General features: G+C 34.5%; 1 protein-coding gene across 2 annotated transcripts in view; it reads left to right on the top strand.

The window, feature by feature from the left end:
- Positions 1 to 18978, top strand: part of TLL1 (tolloid like 1) — a 155120-nt gene that overhangs the window by 110628 nt on the left and 25514 nt on the right. For both annotated transcript variants that reach the window (XM_084884377.1, XM_084884378.1), the window contains 4 exons: positions 7360 to 7555; positions 8580 to 8705; positions 9750 to 9910; positions 14022 to 14202. In XM_084884377.1, coding sequence (XP_084740503.1) covers positions 7360 to 7555; positions 8580 to 8705; positions 9750 to 9910; positions 14022 to 14202 — 664 coding nt within the window. The remainder of the gene's footprint in view (positions 1 to 7359; positions 7556 to 8579; positions 8706 to 9749; positions 9911 to 14021; positions 14203 to 18978) is intronic.

Here is an 18978-nt window from a genome sequence, read left to right as displayed (position 1 = left end):
TTGAACTACCACGAATACCAAAAATTGACTGTATGTATAATTTTACTTTTAGTGGTCAGGTGGTTTATTTCATTTAGTCAGTTACCTTTTTATATGAATTTATTTCTGTTTGCTTAATATATTTTCAATATATGGCTTATACATTTTACATTGAAAATGTATAATTTTTAGAAAGTCCTCACCAATCTGCAGCGTTTTGTGTGTGTGTGTGTGTGTGTGTGTGTGTGTTTCAGTTATTCCCTGATATCAGTCTTGACCATTTTTCAAAAACTGTTTCTATTTTTGTAACTTTTACATTTCCTATGTTACTCTCTCCCCTTTTAGATAAAAGGGCCCGTAAGATAAACTTACGCAGCATCCTGTTGAAATTTACTATACAGAATTTACTAGCTGTCCATTATTTATACTTTTTGTGAATTTATGTCATGACTTTACCTCTCCTAATGCTATTTAGACTTTAATGTAAGTATAGAAAGAAAATCTCAACACGTGCTTTGGGTAATGAATCTCTGGTGCTTTTCAGCAGGAAAGGACACTGGTTGGGGGTATAGAGTCCTGATACTTCTATAAGCATACCCTTTGTGACTCTTTTTCTTCTCTAGCAGTTATGGGTGCATTGCGTCTGAAGACCAGTACTGGAGTGAGCTTGTGCTTGTATGGAGATAGTGATGTCTGTAGTCACTGATGAATAATACTGCGCCTTCTATTCGGCAGCAGTGTTATTCACAAAGAAGCCTCTAAACCACTATCTTACTTAACACTTTTAGTATGCAGACATACAGAAGAGAAAAAGTTTGGGAGACTGGAAATGTTTATAGTAACGACTTTCAAGAACTGTTAATAAAGAAGAAAAGAAGTGAAATAAACTCAGAGCTGACTTATGTTTACATGGAAATCTCCACATACATTAATTTAAGTGGGATGAAGTTTGAGGCACTTGTCCACATTTCTACACACTGATTTGGTTGTAGTTCCCTTACAGAAACCATAGATGTTCAATAGTTTTACCCATCATTACTGGAGGCTACAATATTCCAAACTATTTACAGAAATTTTTATCTTGTCACTTTGTGGACTGCCTAGCTAAAAGTAATTGTTTGGTTATATTAAGTATTTTATATTAGTTTAATTTAATTAGACTAGTCTTTGTTAATGAACTAAGAAGCTTAGACAGGGAGGTCTTAAATTATTTAAAATTTTTATGCTTATGATATGCTAGTTTGGGGATTAATGGCCCCAGCTGGGTAGTTCAGTTTGTTAGAGCATCATCCAATATGCCAAGGTTGCATATTCAGTTGTGGTCAGGACACATACAAGAACCACCCGATGAATGCAAAACGAATTGGAACAACAAATCGATCCCTCTGCACTCCCCCCCTTTCACTCAAATCAATAAATTAAAATTTTTTTAAAGAATACATGTTGGTTAATGACTGTTGAAGAGAATTAAGTAGGTCAACAGAATTATGGCTAAGGCTATATTTCTACTCTGAAAGATTAGCATGTTTTTGTTTAAATAAACTTGGCCAAGGTCACACAATTCATAACTGTTAGCACTGATTGACACCAATTCCATGGCCTGTGCACTCTTCACTGAGGGCTTAGTCACAAAGAGAGGCGTCGACATTTTCTCATAGCATTAAATTCTTTCCCTTTATAACATTCTTCATTTATACATTTGTACTGTTTAATCAACATATATGTCTGTCAGTTAGGGATGTGTCTGTTTTATTCACTATCAAGTGTATATTTTCTTGCCATAACAGATTTTCATACTATCAAGTATATATTTTCTGGCCATAACAGATTTTCAATGAATATTTGCTAAATTTATGAATAGTTAAAAATAATTGTGTCATGAAGGAAAAAAATCAAGTATGCAACATTTAAAAGTTTGAGTCACATAAAAATTAACATAAACTAGACTTTTTGTTTTCTCATATTGAGAATATTTGTTTTTCTTTTTTTAACTATAATTTTTTGTGTGTTAGCTTTTATTAAAATTAAATAGTAATAATACCATTAAAATATTAAGTATGAAAGTAAATTTTAAAATAATGACCTATTATTAAGCTTTTCTTATTTTTTAAAAAAAATTCCTATTATTGATAGGATTATTTATTAGGTTCTCTGGATTTTCCCCATTGTTTAATTAATTTTTTTAGTGACTAATGCTTAATGACTAATAATGATTTTGCTAGTTACGTATACTAACAAGTTCTTCCAAAGCAAAGAATAATCACTTTAGCCTCATTGGCATGGCCCTGTGGTTGATCATCCGCCCAAGAACCATGAGGCCACCAGTTCAATTGACAGTCAGGGCACATGCCCGGGTTGCGGGCTCCATCCTCAGTGGGAGGCATAGGATGCAGCCGATTGACAATGTTTCTCTCTCATGGATGTTTCTATCGCTTTATCCTTCTCCCTTCCGCTCTCTCTAAAATATCAATAAAATATGTTTTAAAAAGAATAATTACTTGAGCATTGTTCCAAATGTATATAATGTCACAGGGTGTTTTCTACAAAAGTTGCATTATTTAGGATATGATTGCATTACTTATATTTTGAAACTACACACTAACAGTCAGAGGAGAGGGTTATTTTTTTTTTGTTATGGTAAAATAGACATAATATAAAATTTACAATTTTCACCATTTTTAAGTATATAGTTCAGTAGTGTTGAGTACATTCACATTGTTGTGCAACCATCACCACCATCCCTCTCCAGAACTCTTGCAAAATTGAAACTCTACACACAATAAACAACAACCTCCCTTTCTCCTTTACCCCCAGCTCTTGGCAACTACCCTTCTCCTTTCTCTCTATGACTTTATCTACTCTACTCTGATACTTCATAAAACTGGAATCATATAATATTTGCCTTTTTGACTGCTTATTTTAATAGTGCAATGCCCTGACCTGAAATCCAACCATCGTGTCCTGGTTCATAGGTCAACGCTCAGCCATTGAGCCATGCTTGCTGGGCATCTCCCCTTTTAAGGCTGAATAATATTCTATTGTATTTATGTACCACCTTTGTTTATGCATTCGTCTGTTGCCAGACATTTGGATTGCTTCCACCTTTTGACTATTGTGAATGATACGGTTATAAACATGGATTTACAAATATATCCTTAAGACACTGCATTCAATTTGAGGGTTATATACCTAGAAGTGGGGTTGCTGAATCATATGGGAATTCTATTTTTAATTTTTCAGGGAGCATGGGAGAGGTTTTATTGGAAATATTATCTGGAAACTTTGGAATTTTTCAAGCTTTTTACAGTTAGGTACTGCAGTAGATATTTTTGCAGTGTTAGGTTTATTTAGAGATGTGGTTATAAAATGGAAGCAAAGTGGGTGAATGGGTCCTGTGCCGGGCCATAGGCCTTCCTCTAGGCTGGCTCTCCTTCAGTGTCAGCGCTTACCCACAAGCACTGACCACAAAGCTTTGCACCGCCTGGCAGTTTCAGAATTTGGATAATCTGTAATTGACTTTAGTTTTTGCTAATTGGAAATAACTCAGCTTGTTCATGCTCCCTCTCTAACCTGCTAGTAAAGGCATGAACCCCCACTGAGTAGTAACAAAATGTAGCCTTAATCCCTTCTCACTAACCTGTGTACTTGTTTTTCCCTCTTTGGTATTTGCATCTACTTCCAATATCAGTTTTCTAAAAATATTAGAAGCTTACTATCATTTTCATTGTATTTCCTATATGCATGTTAGGCCTGTTTACATTGAGATAAACTTGGCCTCGTTCATATATGGTTTAGTTACCTTAAAGTCTGTAATAAATTAACATCATCATTATCCAAACAAAGTTATTATATGTGCAGCTGTGCATGGCATTGCATTCAGGTCACCTATCTGTGAACTGTGTCCAGGCGATAACTCAAGAAGAAACTGCTCTTTCTTATTGTTTTGGTAAATCACTGAATTTGATATTCTTTTTCTCACGGGACTTAAGGTTACTGGCATAATATCAATACACTGATTCACTTTTTAGCTTCAACCATATTTATTTCTAGCCAATCAGTATATTACTTGATTAAATAATTGATATAGCTAGAGCAAATGGTACACAAGTGACATAAATAAAATAACTGAAACTTTCATTTGTGCTCCTCAATACTTCTGTGGAGATGTAGTTGAAAAGGTATAATTATAATTAACATCAATATAACAGATTCATTGTGGTGGCATTCCACTTAGGGTTAATTCAATTAAGCTGGAAAAATATGCAAACAAGGATCACTGATGTCATTGATAAGATATCCAGGATGGTTGGTGAAGGGGTTATGCATTTCCAAATATTACAAATTCATATGTATGAGGCACATTTTATTTTGTAAGTAATTCAACAACTGTGGCCTTTACTATGTGAGAATACAGTGTATATTTATATTGTGTTATCCATAACATCAGGTGCATAATATTTAATATGTAAATAATACATAATTCATAAGTAGCTACTAATGAAATCAATTCTACAATTGACCATTATTATGCATTTATCCATGAAATATTTATCCTTGTGTTTCATATAAATTATTTAAACTTATTAAGTAGCCAGTGACTATACTTTAAATTAAAAATTAAAATAACCTATTACATATTTGTTAAAAAATAGATTGAGTTTTATTTACAGGGAAGTATCCATTTTCTTATTTATTTTCAATCACTTATTTTTTTCATATTTATATGAAGAAATATAAATTTTTGTTTCATTTTCAATAGTGTCTATTTTGTTTTTCCCCTTGTAATACTGTAATTTTTAAAAGCAGTACTCTCCTCAAATTAATTAAACTTTTTAAATTAATCTTATTAATTTTTATGCTGCACTATAATTCTATTGTGGTCTCTCTTCCTTTCCTCTTCTAACTCACACCCACCTCCCTTCCAATATGATTCATGAGTCAGAGGCAGTTCATTCTGTGCTGCTTTAAGCAAGTGAGTATATGATAGCTTGCTGAGAACACGGGTTATTTTCCTGGCAGTTTTGCTCTGGTTCGATGTTGCTTATTCTATTATCAAGCCCTACACCTTGAGAATTTTAGATATTATTGTATTTGCCCCCTTGACTGAAGAATAGCCTTTGGCCATTGTAAATGGTCTCATATTTATAAAGAACTTTGATTTTGAAAGGAGTATATTAAAGGCTAAGAAAAGAAAGACTATATATAGCTGATCAGATTGGCCTGATCATCTCCAGTGACTAGTTCAGTTACTAGTGCCTTATATTGCTAGCTCTTCCTCCCTGTCTCTCCATTTAAACAGCTACAGTTTAAAAAGTGTGTTTTAAAAATGAGATATTATTTATATTAAATATTTTATATTCATTCCCATAATCTCACACAGAAAGAGAAGACATTTATTGGAAAAAGTCTGGATTTATTAATCAAATTTAATGAGCCTGATGGAGCATCCTTCACACCTCCTACCCCCACTTCTCTTAACCTCTTGTTCCACTTTATGTTTTTCCATGAAATGTATTACTTTCTAAGAGTTTTATGATTTAATTATTTTCCTGTTGATTGTTCCTTTGCTCTCTAGCCACCAGAGGCAGCTAAGCCCCACGAGGGTGAGGCTCTGTCATTCTGCTGAGTGGTGCATTCCAAGCAGTGGGAAGAGTGCCTGGCAGAGAGCAGGCACTGTGTGTTGAAGGAATGAAGGAATCCTACTGTGATTGGGAAAAGGAAGCAGCAAATGTATTGTAGTTCTTAGTTCTAACCAAGTCTGTACTTCAAAAATCTATTTTTTGTCTTTTGTCCTTATGATACTTAATTTAAAGACTATTGCTATTAATGTTTGACAATCCAGGAAACAAACTCTTCAAACAACTATACAGTATTTTTGTGTATTCTAGTTGTAGTTCCATGAATGACTGTATTTTGCTACCGAATTATATATATTAACAAAGTGTATATCAGACAGTGGCTCACAAGGTGTGATATTTTTCATGGTTCTCTATCTTAAGATATCTAATAAGCAGTTGACTCTATTAAGATTTCAGGATGAGTGCCTCCTTTTTGTAAAAAAAAATAAATAAAAAGCAAGAATTTTATTTAGAAATTATCTCATAGCTTTTAAATTAATTTTTAAATTTTGGCTCTGTTGCTTTTAGAAGTAGTTCTAGGCAAAAAACATGAGTCCAGGAACTTACAGTTTTCCGTAAGTTTCATAAGCCGATAGTCTGATCTACCATTTGCATTTAGTTGTTGAAGAAGATAAATTGAGTTCTGCCACTTAATATGGGTTGAGGGGAGTGTATTGAGGTAAAAGTGCTCATCTACATCAGCTGAGGTACTTGGAGAAAGACTCTACAGTATGATGGTCTTTCCACATGTAACTATACTAACTATCAGTAAAGAATTCCATAGATTGGGTAGTAATGTAACCCATATTATCAGACTTTCCCTTAAAAAGATATCTAGCCAAAACCGGTTTGACTCAGTGGATACTAGCAGGGGTCTTCAAACTACGGCCCGCGGGCCACATGCAGCCCCCAGGGGAGTCTGATCCTGCCCTCCAGGTTTTTTGGGCAGTGAGGGCAGCCAAGGTGTTACAGTAGGAATTAGTAGTTCATATAGTCCGGCCCTCCAGCTCTCTGAGGGACCGTGATCTAGCCCCCACTTTAAAAAGTTTGAGGACCCCTGGTACAGTGTCGGACTGAAAGGTCCCAGGTCCGATTCCGGTAAAGGGCATGTACATTGGTTGTGGGCACATCCCCAGTAGGGGTGTGCAGGAGGCAGCTGGTCGATGTTTCTCTCTCATCGATGTTTCTAGCTCTCTATCCCTCCCCCTCCCTCGCTGTAAAAAATCAATAAAATATATTTTATTTTTAAAAAATCTACAACCTAAAACAGTTTAATATTTGTCTATAGAATTTGAATGCAGCTTTCTTTGGATAAGATAGCTATTTCCTTGATTAACAATAGGCAGTTGCTATAGCTATATTTCTGAGAAAATTTTACACTTCTTTTAGCATAATCTGGCTGACTTTTAATGACCATTATAAATATGGATATATTTTCAATTCTATTATCTAAAGAATTACCACTTGTATTTTAATTTTCTTTGAAAAGGCAGTTTAACCTTTGTTGATCCAGATGCATACAGATGTATTATTCTGTAGATTTGTTTTCTATCTCTTCATATCTACCAGAATAATAGGGGTCTTTTATCCCTGGGTGGTGTAGATATCACCATGCACACTTGCAATATATGTTATCATTTAATATAAGTAATCTGCTATATGACCAATCAGTCTCATGGCACTGAGAATACATAATAATCTTACCATAGAAATTGTTTTATCTACTAATGAGACATATGTTCACATATTTTTACTCTCTAAGATTGAAAGACATGACAACTGTGCCTATGACTACCTAGAAGTTCGAGATGGGACCAAAGAAAATAGCGCTTTGATAGGGCGTTTCTGTGGCTATGATAAACCTGAAGATATCAGGTCTACTTCCAACACCTTGTGGATGAAGTTTGTTTCTGATGGGACTGTGAACAAGGCAGGGTTTGCTGCCAACTTTTTTAAAGGTAATTTGAAATAATTTGAAATGTGAGATTTTCCTTGTCCAGGATAAATGTGATATTTAGCTTTGAGGTAGGGACAACTCGAGTAAAGTTTTATTGCAAGTTGAAGTATGCACTGTTCATAAAGGGGGTTTTGAGGACAAAGGTTATTGGTAAAATACTAGAATTTTGGACTTTGTAGCACAGGGTGTTAGTTCTTGTGGGTATTAGTTCCACTAGGATATTCTACCATTTTAAAATGAAATAGGCAAAGTAAAATTCAGAAAGGGTCCTATAGACTGGGAGAAAATATTTGCAATATAGTCGTCAAAGAATTCATACTGACTTGTAATTCATAAATTTATTTTTAGGTGAAAGCATTTCCAAATCACCCATTATAGAATGCCTTTTACTACATTGGAAAACCTTTATGGTTTCTTAGTGAATACCTAGAATGTTTTTGTTTTGTTTTTTAATAAAGAGTATATATTTTCATATAGTACATTTTTGTTTCCATATATAATTAAAAGAGTGTATTGGTGTAAAAAATGAAATTATTGCATTTTCTGAATTAATATATCTATAAAAAACACTGAGTGCTTTACATTTAAAGAGGTCCAGTAAGTTTCTGAGTTTTCCCTTTTTAATTTATATTCACCATGACATATTTCTTTAAAAGCATTTTTTAGGATATCTAGAAAACTATACTATGACATCAACAGGTGAAGCTGTGTTTTTTCAGTAAGGTTTTCTGTTTCATTCTGAAAAATAATAATACCGTGTCTGAGATAAGGTGATCTGCAGTTGGCCCTGCTCTAGGTTTCTAGTACTTCTCTTGGTTCTTACATGTTCTCAGGATGCAGTGACATGAATTCTTGTTTTTCATTTATTAAGGGCTTGCAAATTGTTCCTGCTCCTTTGTTGAAGCAATTAATTGGCTCATTTCCATTCAGAGCTATTAACGATATCATATTTTCAAAAAATCTTACACCTTAGTATATAAAAACAAAATACTCCCGTCATTCTCTAACTCTTGCCGTCTTTATAGAGGAAGACGAGTGTGCCAAGCCTGACCGTGGAGGCTGTGAGCAGCGATGCCTGAACACCCTGGGCAGTTACCAGTGTGCGTGTGAGCCTGGCTATGAGCTGGGGCCTGACAAAAGGAGCTGTGAAGGTATGACTGGGTTTGCCTTGGCATTCCCTGCTGAAACCCTCTATCCTGATTTCTTTCTTTCATTAAAGTCTCATTCCCTTTCTTTCTGCCTCCCTCGCCCTTTCCTTTCCTTTTTAATAACTTCTTTCCTCAACTAGTAAGACTCAATGGTTAGTCACAGCTAATGTGAAACTGCCTGGCTCCTCATTATAAAATCAGTCGTTTCCACCTTTGGTTACTAACCAGGCCAATTGTTTGTCTGTCTCTATCTATCTATCTATCTATCTATCTATCTATCTATCTATCTATCTATCATCTATCTATTTCTGTTTTTATTTCTCTCTGAACCTGTATTTTTATCCTCCTGTTCTTTCACCTATGACTATTACCTTTTCTTAAACATAATTTTTTGGTGTGTCTTCCTTGTTGAACTGCAGAGTCCTAACTCTGAGTCATCTTTGTATTTCTAGCATCTAGCACAGTCAGATATAAAGCAGGAACTAAAAACTTTATTAATAAAAGATTCATAAAAAAAGACATTTTGTCATTTTTCTACATTTCCTTTGTGATTCTAAGACGAGATTTCTTGATGGTGTTTTGTTGCGATGTCCTGTGATCTGTTCCAGTCAAAGCACATGCCCGGGTTGCAGGTTCGATCCCCAGTGTGGGGATGCAGGAGGCAGCCAATCAATGATTCTCTCTTATCATTGATGTTTCATTCTCTCTCCCTCTTCCTTCCTTTCTGAAATCAGTAAAAATATATTTTTAAAAAAGACAAGGATGCAGAGACTCAGTTTTCCTTATATTGATCACCCAACTTTAAAATGATCTAAAATGCTGTAGGACAGCCATACTTTGCTTGGTTCCAATGCTACAAAATAGCAGTTTCTAAGAGGGGTTAGATGATTAAAATAGTTGTACTAAAGTCTAAGGAACAGAGACTGCAATGCTCTAGATCTTGAAAAATCTGAAAGATGGTTGAAATTTAATGGTGAGATTTTGGGTCATCAATTGGAAGGTGCTAAGATAACTTTGTTAAGGAAAAATTATTTTCTTTTCTTCTAGCGGCTTGTGGTGGACTTCTTACCAAACTTAATGGCACCATAACCACTCCAGGTTGGCCCAAGGAGTACCCTCCTAATAAAAACTGTGTGTGGCAAGTGATTGCACCAACCCAGTACAGAATTTCTGTGAAGTTTGAGTTTTTTGAATTGGAGGGCAATGAAGTAAGTGAATAACAAATATAATTTTTCTATTGTGTTTTCGGATTTCCTGGAGGCAAACTGCTAAACTAAAAGGAATAGGAAAGAAATAATGTATTTTGGTGGTACAATAATATAAATGTTGTAGTCTTTCTTTGGTCTACTGCTCATTTCTTCAACTGTTTATAATTCCTGTTGGCATTGGATAATATTTTAGACTGTTTCTGAGTGACTGGAATTACTTTGAGGGAGTTTTTATTTAGTGTATTAATTTGCAGCATTTTGTGATTTATTAAAGAATTTTGAGAAAATTAGGGTCAGCTTCATGTCACATGGACTTTTCTAAAATGAAAATAAACCAAAATCCACTGGTTGAGTCATAACAAAAATATATTTTGGGAGAACCCACTGTATTTGACTTGTGGCAATGGATATATTTTCATTACATAACTAGTATTTTATTATGAATGTGTTCCCTGTTCACAAATAAGGAAAGATTAATACTTTACCCTTAATAAAAGAAACATTTGGTTGATATTGTCTTTGATTTACAAAATTAATATTTAACCTCAATAAAAATGCACTTAATTGATGTGATCTTTCCTTTACAAAAGCTTACTGTAGTGAAGGTACAGTTTTCTGTCAGGTGATCACATTTAAACAAGTGAAATTATTTATTTGAAAGGTACTTCTGTGTGATTTTAAACCTAAAAAGGAAGTTGCTTATTTTTGTGTTTCCTTAAAGGAAATTCAAGTCTGAAATGTAATTCACATATGTATTTCAGAGAATTGTAGACTTTTAGGGTTCACTGGACATTTTGAGATCTTCTTTACATCTTGTATACATTTTATGATGGGAAAGATCACAGTTTATATTCACAACATACTTTATCCATATGGAACTTTCTTTTTCTTTAGTATTATCTGAAATTTAGAGGAACTTTGAATGATGAAAATTATGCTTGTAGTATTTTTAGAAGTGTTTTCCTATGAGTGACACTTTTTGAAAATGGGAATCTCCCTACCAAGTACTGTGGTTTGATATGAACTTTGTGTTGAATGACTTCTATTCTCTCAGTTTTCCCTAAAGCTATTGGTTGTGGTAGATAGGACATTTTGATTCATTCATTGATAAATGTTTCTAAGAAGGCTAGAAGTTTATATTCAGAAGGAGGTGGGAATGGCTCTAAGTAAATGGAGCATTGTGTTCCAAATCCATTTTTCTCATGGTAATGGTCTTATTCATGGAAACCCCATACAGACTTAGTAACATATCTCAGTCTCTTAAACTTATAATGATGTCCCTATGTGGAAGGCTATTATAAAATTCTGTGTATTTTCATAGTTGGATGTCTTAGCTATCCTATCTAATAAAAGAGTAATATGCAAATTAACCATCACCCCACTAAACCCACAAGCCATGCCCACCAGCCAATCAGAAGCCAGCATGCAAATTAACCCAACCAAGATGGCTGCAGCCACGGAGCAAGCAGGAGGCTAGGATTTTCCCAGCAATGGAGGAGGCCAAGCTTTCCGCACACTCTGGCTGGCCTTAGGCCTCCACTCAAGGCTACAAAATTTCAATTATAGAACATAAATAAGTCCCAGATCCCAGGGCCTCTGCTTGGGTCACCAGGGGTGTGGCTGGCTTACAAAGCACCACAGACCCCTCACCCAGACCACCACACATCCCAAGGGAACTCCCACCCTGATCCAGGACACTCTTCAGGGTAAACCAGCCAGCCCCCACCCATACACCAGGCCTCTATCCTATCTAATAAAAGAGTAATATACAAATTGACCATCATTCTAACACACAAGATGGCTGCTCCTATATGGTCAAAGACCCTGTCCCCATGTGGACACAAGATGGCTGCCACAAGATGGCCAGCAGGGGAGGGCAATTGGGAGGGACCAAGCCTGCAAGGGAGGGCAGTTAGGGATGACCAGGCCAGCAGAGGAGGGAAGTTGGGGGCAACCAGGCCTGCAAGGAAGGGAAGTTGGTGGGGGTGGTGGGGAGCAGACCTGCAGGGGAGGGCAGTTAGGGGCAATCAGGCTCACAGGGGAGTAGTTAGGCATCAATCAGGCTGGCATAGGAGTGGTTAGGGGGTGATCAGGCTGGCAGGCAGAAATGGTTAGAGACAATCAGGAAGGCAGGAAGGCGAGCAGCTGGGAGCCAGCAGTCTTGGATTGTGAGAGGGATGTCCTAGATTGGAGAGGGTGTAGGCTGGGCTGAGGGACACCCAACCCCATGCACAAATTTTGTGCACCAGGCCTCTTTTAAAATAAAGGCATGAGCAAAAGCCTGACCTATAGAATACAGAGTTTAGCTAAAACTTAGTTATTTTATTCACTCAATGAATATCCAAAAGGAAAGTCAATGTCAATTTTAGCCTTAGTTACATTCTCCTATCCAGTGTCAGATCCCTCTCTAAACAAAAGTGGCAGCTGTAACAAAGTAAATAGAAAAATTATTTCATTTTTTTTCTAGCAATATTTTGCTAATTCATCACCTAATTAAAACCATAAGAACCAGTAATTTGAGTTGACATATTGCAAAGTACAGATCATACCCCAGAGTTTAATCATATGCATTGTTATACTTGCTAGTTACACATTTTTGTAATAAGGTCATTCATGCAAGATGTGTTCTTTAAGGTGCCCTGTTGAAACCTTAGAATTGTATTATGGAAACATCTGTTAGTGGCCATAAGATTGCTTAAGAATACCTGGCATTCACTTAACTTCTTCCATTTTGATGGTGTTTATATATTACATATAAATTCTATCTCTTTTTAGTATAAATGTCTGTCTCCATCCCACTGTATAGAATTGTTGTTGTTTGTAGTTCTGCAACATTGCTGCAGAGCAACTCAAATTAAGAAATGTCAGTTTAGCCGAAACCGGTTTGGCTCAGTGGTAGAGCGTCGGTCTGCGGACTGAAGGGTCTCCTGTTCGATTAGGGTCAAGGGCATGTACCTGGGTTGCGGGCACATCCCCAGTAGGGGGTGTGCAAAAGGCAGCTGGTCGATGTTTCTCTCTCATTGATGTTTCTCTCTCATTGACGTTTCTAGCTCTCTATCTCTCTCCCTTCCTCTCTGTAAAAAATCAATAAAATATATTTTTTTTAAAAAAAAGGAAAGAAAGAAATCTCAGTTTGGCCCTGTCTGGTTTGGCTCAGTGGATAGAGCGCCAGCCTGCAGACTGAAGGGTTCCGGGTTCGATTCTGGTCAAGGACACATGCACAGATTGCAGGCTTGATCCCTAGTCCAGGGTGTGCAGGAGGCAGCCGACCAACGATTCTCTCTCATTGATGCTTCTATCTCTCTCTCCTTTTCCCTTCCTCTCTAAAATCAATAAAAATATGTTTTTAAAAGAAATATAAGTTTGTTTGATAAGTTTGAAAGACAAAGGATCTTTTTATTTTATACCAAGTGCCTTACTTTGAAATTTTCTAATTGTGCTGTTCTGATTAGAATGAAGTTTCTGGGAGGCAGTTCTAGACCAAGCCAAATTCCATATTATTAATCACCACACTGCAGTGTAGACAATCTATAATTTTGGGCAAGTTATATAAAATTTTTGAGCCTCAGTTTTCTCATCTTTATAATAGAAAGGATCATGTCTATTGCTAATGGTTACATTATGGACTAAGTTTCATGTAGTTGTTGTCAGCATTAAATAAGATGGCATATGACAAAATTTTTCCACAGTTCCTAGTGAAAACTTAAATATTTAAAAATTTAAAAAGAAATATAAGATATATGCTATAAATATGTATAAACAAGCACACATTTATATCTCTTAGTTGGGCCCTTTCCTTGAGTTTTTTTGTTTGTTTGATTGTTTGTTTTGTTTTGTTACCTATCAATTCCAATTTAATAGGAAAGACAACATAGGAAATATAGTCAATAATATTGCAATAATCAAATGTGGTGCCAGAAGATACTTGAAATATTGGGAGGACCACTTTGTAAAGTATATGATTATCTCACCACTATGCAGTGCAGCTGAAACTAATATAAAATAATACTGAATATCAGCTGTAATTGGAAAATAAAATTAAAAAATAAATGTCAGTTATCTCATACTTCCAGATCTGGTGACTATAATAACCATGTGTGTTTTTTACTAGGTTTGCAAATATGATTATGTGGAGATCTGGAGTGGCCTTTCCTCTGAGTCTAAATTGCATGGCAGATTTTGTGGTGCTGAAGTACCTGAGGTGATCACATCCCAGTTCAACAACATGAGGATTGAATTCAAATCTGACAACACTGTGTCCAAGAAGGGCTTCAAAGCGCATTTCTTCTCAGGTATCAGTATTGAAGCTGCATGTGCATATCACACATTTTCCAGGAGGATTGCCTTAAATAGCAATGTCACCTCTTCTATAAAAGCAACACGGAGGTACATAGAATGCATGAACATTTATCACAGGATGAACAATTTTTTACGTAAAATCAGGATGTTAATAATAGGTGCCCTATTGAAATGTAGCTCTCAAACACTTAGATATTGTATAAACTAATCAAATAGGGTAAAATGCTGGTATAGTAATAGGAAATTACAATAATATTTTCATACAGTGACTTCACTCTTTAAAAGTGAATGGGGATAATAATATCAAACTTCTAAAAACTGTCAGACCTTTTCAAAATAATTTATCTTTGTTTTTGGAATATGTGGTCTTATTTTAGAAACCTATTTTTTCATTTTTACTATTTAGCGATATACTTACTTCTCTTATTATTATATATGTATTCTTATTAGCTGATATTAAAATCCCATTTTGCCTCATCACCATAGAAGTGACTTATTGCAGGAAGAGATTTAGTACTAAGGAAATTATCATTTTATTTAAAATAATGTATTAGTAGATATATTTAGCATTTGAAACTTCTGTGTTTGGAATTCAATAGTTTAATGAACTCACAATAAAGTTTATCTCTTAAAGCGCTGAAATTTGATAAAAGGTCCCCAAGTTTTAAGAAAATATATAGAAAATCAGTAAAATTACCTTAGTTTCCCAATTTCATACCTAATAGAAATATTATTATGAAAATTTAAAACTAGATAAAATTGTAATAAATCTTACTATAGCAATTTGTTCTGCCTTTCAGACTGGGGAAGCAATTTACAGCAACTGAATTCCAATTATATTTTAATATTAGGTAATTTGGATTGAGTTAATTCAAAGTCCATTTATTCCAGTCCCCATGTGTTTAAAATTAATGAGATTTACAATAGCAATGTTTTCTTTAGAGTTTTCAGTATAATTGAAGTTAATGGTTCATAAGCTCCATTGAGCTTCAAGTCATACACAAAAGTACATTCAAAATACAATGGATTTGATTCCCTTGTTCTCATTCCCTTCCTTCCCCCAGACTTAATTGCCTTTTAAAAATTGTTCTGAGGTATTCATTTAAGATTTATGTTATTCAAAGTAGACTTTTAATATCCTATTTCAATGAAAAAGACTTCCTTAGTCTTCACTATTTTAAAAATATCATGGATGCTGCAAATTTTAGGTTTCTAGTCATTAGAAATAAGGCTTCTTACCTTATTTAAAGCCACCAAATTACTCATTTTAAAAATTAAAATTGTAAAATAAATACATTTGATAATCACATTAATATTATTCAGGATCCCTCTCACATTAAATTATTCATTTTATTTAATAATACTTTTTTAAAAGGTGCATGTTATATATACTGGTGACAAAGCACAATTAAATTTAAAGTTACCAGAATATTTAAAATTCATACTCTGACATTTTTGGTCAGGGAAAGCTTTCTTAATCATAAAGACAGGTCATTTGTTTATGTCTTTAGGACAGTGCTATTGAAATATAAGGCATGCTACTTTAATTCTTATAATAGAGATACGTACGAGGACACATACAAAGCATGCTGTTCTCAGCACATGGCGAACATAGTCTTTATTCCAATTTCTATGTAGTCATATAATTGTAAAATTATCTCAGTACCTTGGTAGTTCTAAAGCTCATAATAGTTAATTTTCTGTAAATCACATTTACTGATGCAGATGATTTTAAGAAATCGTCTCTGTTTTTAGAATTTATCAGTGATGTATTTAAAAATTATAAGTCAATGAGATGACAACATTTCATTTTGATAGAGTTTAGCCTACATTGTTTGATGGCATGTTGGTAGTAAAGTACACTAAACAATAAAGTTCAAGGGAAGTTGAACCCCAAAGCCAATTTGGGAATTTTCTATGCAGACACACATTACTTCTAAAATCACAGGAAGGCTGTGGCATTCTCACTGCTATATTCATTTGACAGATAAAGCAGCTGAGAATAAACTGGTTAGTGTCACAGAGCATGGAAACCCACCCTTTTTCCTGGTTTGTCTCAACTATAAGAGTTGGCCATACCCTTTGCAAATGGCGTTAGTTACATGTTACACTGAACATATTTGTGATAGAAAATCACCAGATACACTTTTCACCCTTTTATTAGATTATTATTTTGTAAAGTCCAAGGTAATTATCATTGAGTATAAACTTTCAGTGTTTTTATATATATATATATTGAAAAGTCTTGGCAGTTTGTCAGATTCATATTTAAAGTACTGTGGTTCTGGATGTGTAAGTAGATCTATTTCTCATTTAAGTTCCTGGGGACTATGTCTGCTCAGGAAAAGGGAAGATAAAATATAGTTGTAGTAAAGAGCTGGTGTGGTGCATTAAGAAATGGCAACTAATTAGGAGTTGTTACTTAATGTCCTAATTATGATCATCTCACAAAATCAGAATTTACAAAAGATTACCCATTTTGATAGATAGGTGCTACTCACATTGAAATTATTATTTGAGTTTTAATAATGCTTCAAGTATAATAATAGATAGCCAGGTATTAATTTAATGATAAAAATAAACTAATGATTCCATGTACAAATAGTTATCTATGATAAAATATGAATGGAAATTGCAGTAGAAAACTACTAGTATCTGTGCATTATGCATACAGCCAAGCATATGAGTGAGAACAACCCTGAAAGCTGCTATGCAAAATACCAGGAACATTTATATTAAGATGGAGAGTTAGTGCGTTATAATTCTTTCCCAATTTTTCTCAGTTTTCATTAGATTGAAATATGAAAATAACTTTAAAAGAAAAACACATATCATATCTCTACCTACCTGCTACCCAAAATATTTCTAGGCTTGCAAACATTGCCTACTATACTTTGATCATTGAGAGTTAAGAAAATTAAAAATTTATCTATTTATTGATTAGTTAATAAATATTAATACAAGTTAATATTAATATGTACTTTTAGTTAAATTTTACAATTTTAATTTGATAGTTAATTTGTAGTATTTGTTACTATAGACAATTGATTAAATGTTACTCTAGTGTATCTGTTAATCAAGAGATATTTTTGAAGACTTAGACCTCTTTTTAATATTTTTATTGATTTCAGAGAGGCATAGAGAGACAGAAACATCAATGATGAAAGAGAATCATTGATTGGCTGCCTCCTGCCCGCCCTCTACTTGGGGGGGGGGGGGGGGGATCAAGCCCACAACCTAGGCATGTGTCCTTGGCTGGAATTGAACTTGGGACCCTTTAGTCCACAGGCCAACGCTCTATTCACTAAGCCAAACCAGCTAGGGCTGAAGACTTGGTCTTAAATGTTTCTTTTTATAACCAGTGTTTTCAAAATTTCAGAGGTGGTAATGAATTTATGAAAACATGAGTAATATACCGTGTTCAACTATTTTTCCACATTTTTTCCTAAAAACAATTATTAAAGGAGCCAATAAAAAGAAGAAACAATATTTGAATAGGTGATTCCATAGAAGAGGAAAGCTATTTAGAATCAATTCTAGTTTCTTTCTGCTGTGATGCATCAAGGAAAAAGACAAGGAAATGTTTTTAGGTTTTTAATGTACCGTATAATGAAAATATTTATAATCATATAGAGATGTTAGTTATTTTTGCATATAGCCTTTTATTTTAAAAGTACTTTATAGACCTAGGAAATGGAAGAATGACTAAAAACTTATCAGTCATTGATATCAATTTTCTGCCATACCTATGTTCATAAAAGTAAAAAATCATCACATATGAATTCTGATTTAATATCTTAAAGTATTTAGTAGTTTAAGAATAAACCTCATTTAAAAACAGTCTTCCTCATGGATAACTTTAATGGGAATGTAATCTGTTACTGATGGACCTAGTGACTTGCTTTGTGGAAAAATAGAATAAAACCCAGATTTCCTTACTCCCAGGTTTGTGTCTGTAGTAAAGGAGTCAGATAAAATGATTTGTGCAGTTGTTCTATCTCTAAATTGAAGTGGTTTTCATTGATATGCCCCTAACCTTATTCATCTTTCACCATATACAGATATATCTTTACATTGTTCCTCCTATACATTATTTCTGTCATGGAATGGACATCAATATTTTAGAAAAAGTTCAACCCAATTTTATTCTAACAAAACTTTAAATATTGGTGTGATTAATTTCCAATGGGAACATAAAACTTTCCTATGATTTTGAATTCTGTTCCAAGTTTTTGCTATTAATGATATTTAAATATTTGCATATCTTAGCATAAATTGTCTCTGTGGTAGCTCATAGTTTACTAGTGCTTTTCTGAAGGTGATTATTCTTCAATAGTTTTGTGCTGAAATCTATGTATGTAATATCTGTGTGTACACATGCATGGGAGTGTGTGTGTACCAGTGTGCATGGGTCTGTTTATTTTATATTTGAACATTTACTGGCAGTTTACTGCTCATACATGTTTCTGTTCTGGTGCATAGACCCTTCTTTTTCCTACAGACAAGGAAGCCTTCTGCAAAGAGAAAATTTTTATTTTTTAATCTTGCAAGACCTTGACACAGGTTGCCACTTCAGTACCATCTAGTAGGTATTATTCTTAGACTGATGGCCTCTGACAGTCTCAGAGATGCTCTGCAGGCCTCTGTGGGGAAATGCTACCTGCTGTGCCCCTTCAATGGACCCGTCCTTCATCTAACATGAAAGAATGGAAAGTAGATATGTCCATTCCAATGAAGGAGGCTCATTTCCATCTGCAAAAAATAAATGT

The sequence above is a fragment of the Pipistrellus hanaki genome (assembly GCF_964339955.1).
Source record: "Pipistrellus hanaki genome assembly, chromosome: 5".
Classification (NCBI taxonomy): domain Eukaryota; kingdom Metazoa; phylum Chordata; class Mammalia; order Chiroptera; family Vespertilionidae; genus Pipistrellus; species Pipistrellus hanaki.
This window is presented reverse-complemented; position numbering and strand designations above follow the sequence as displayed.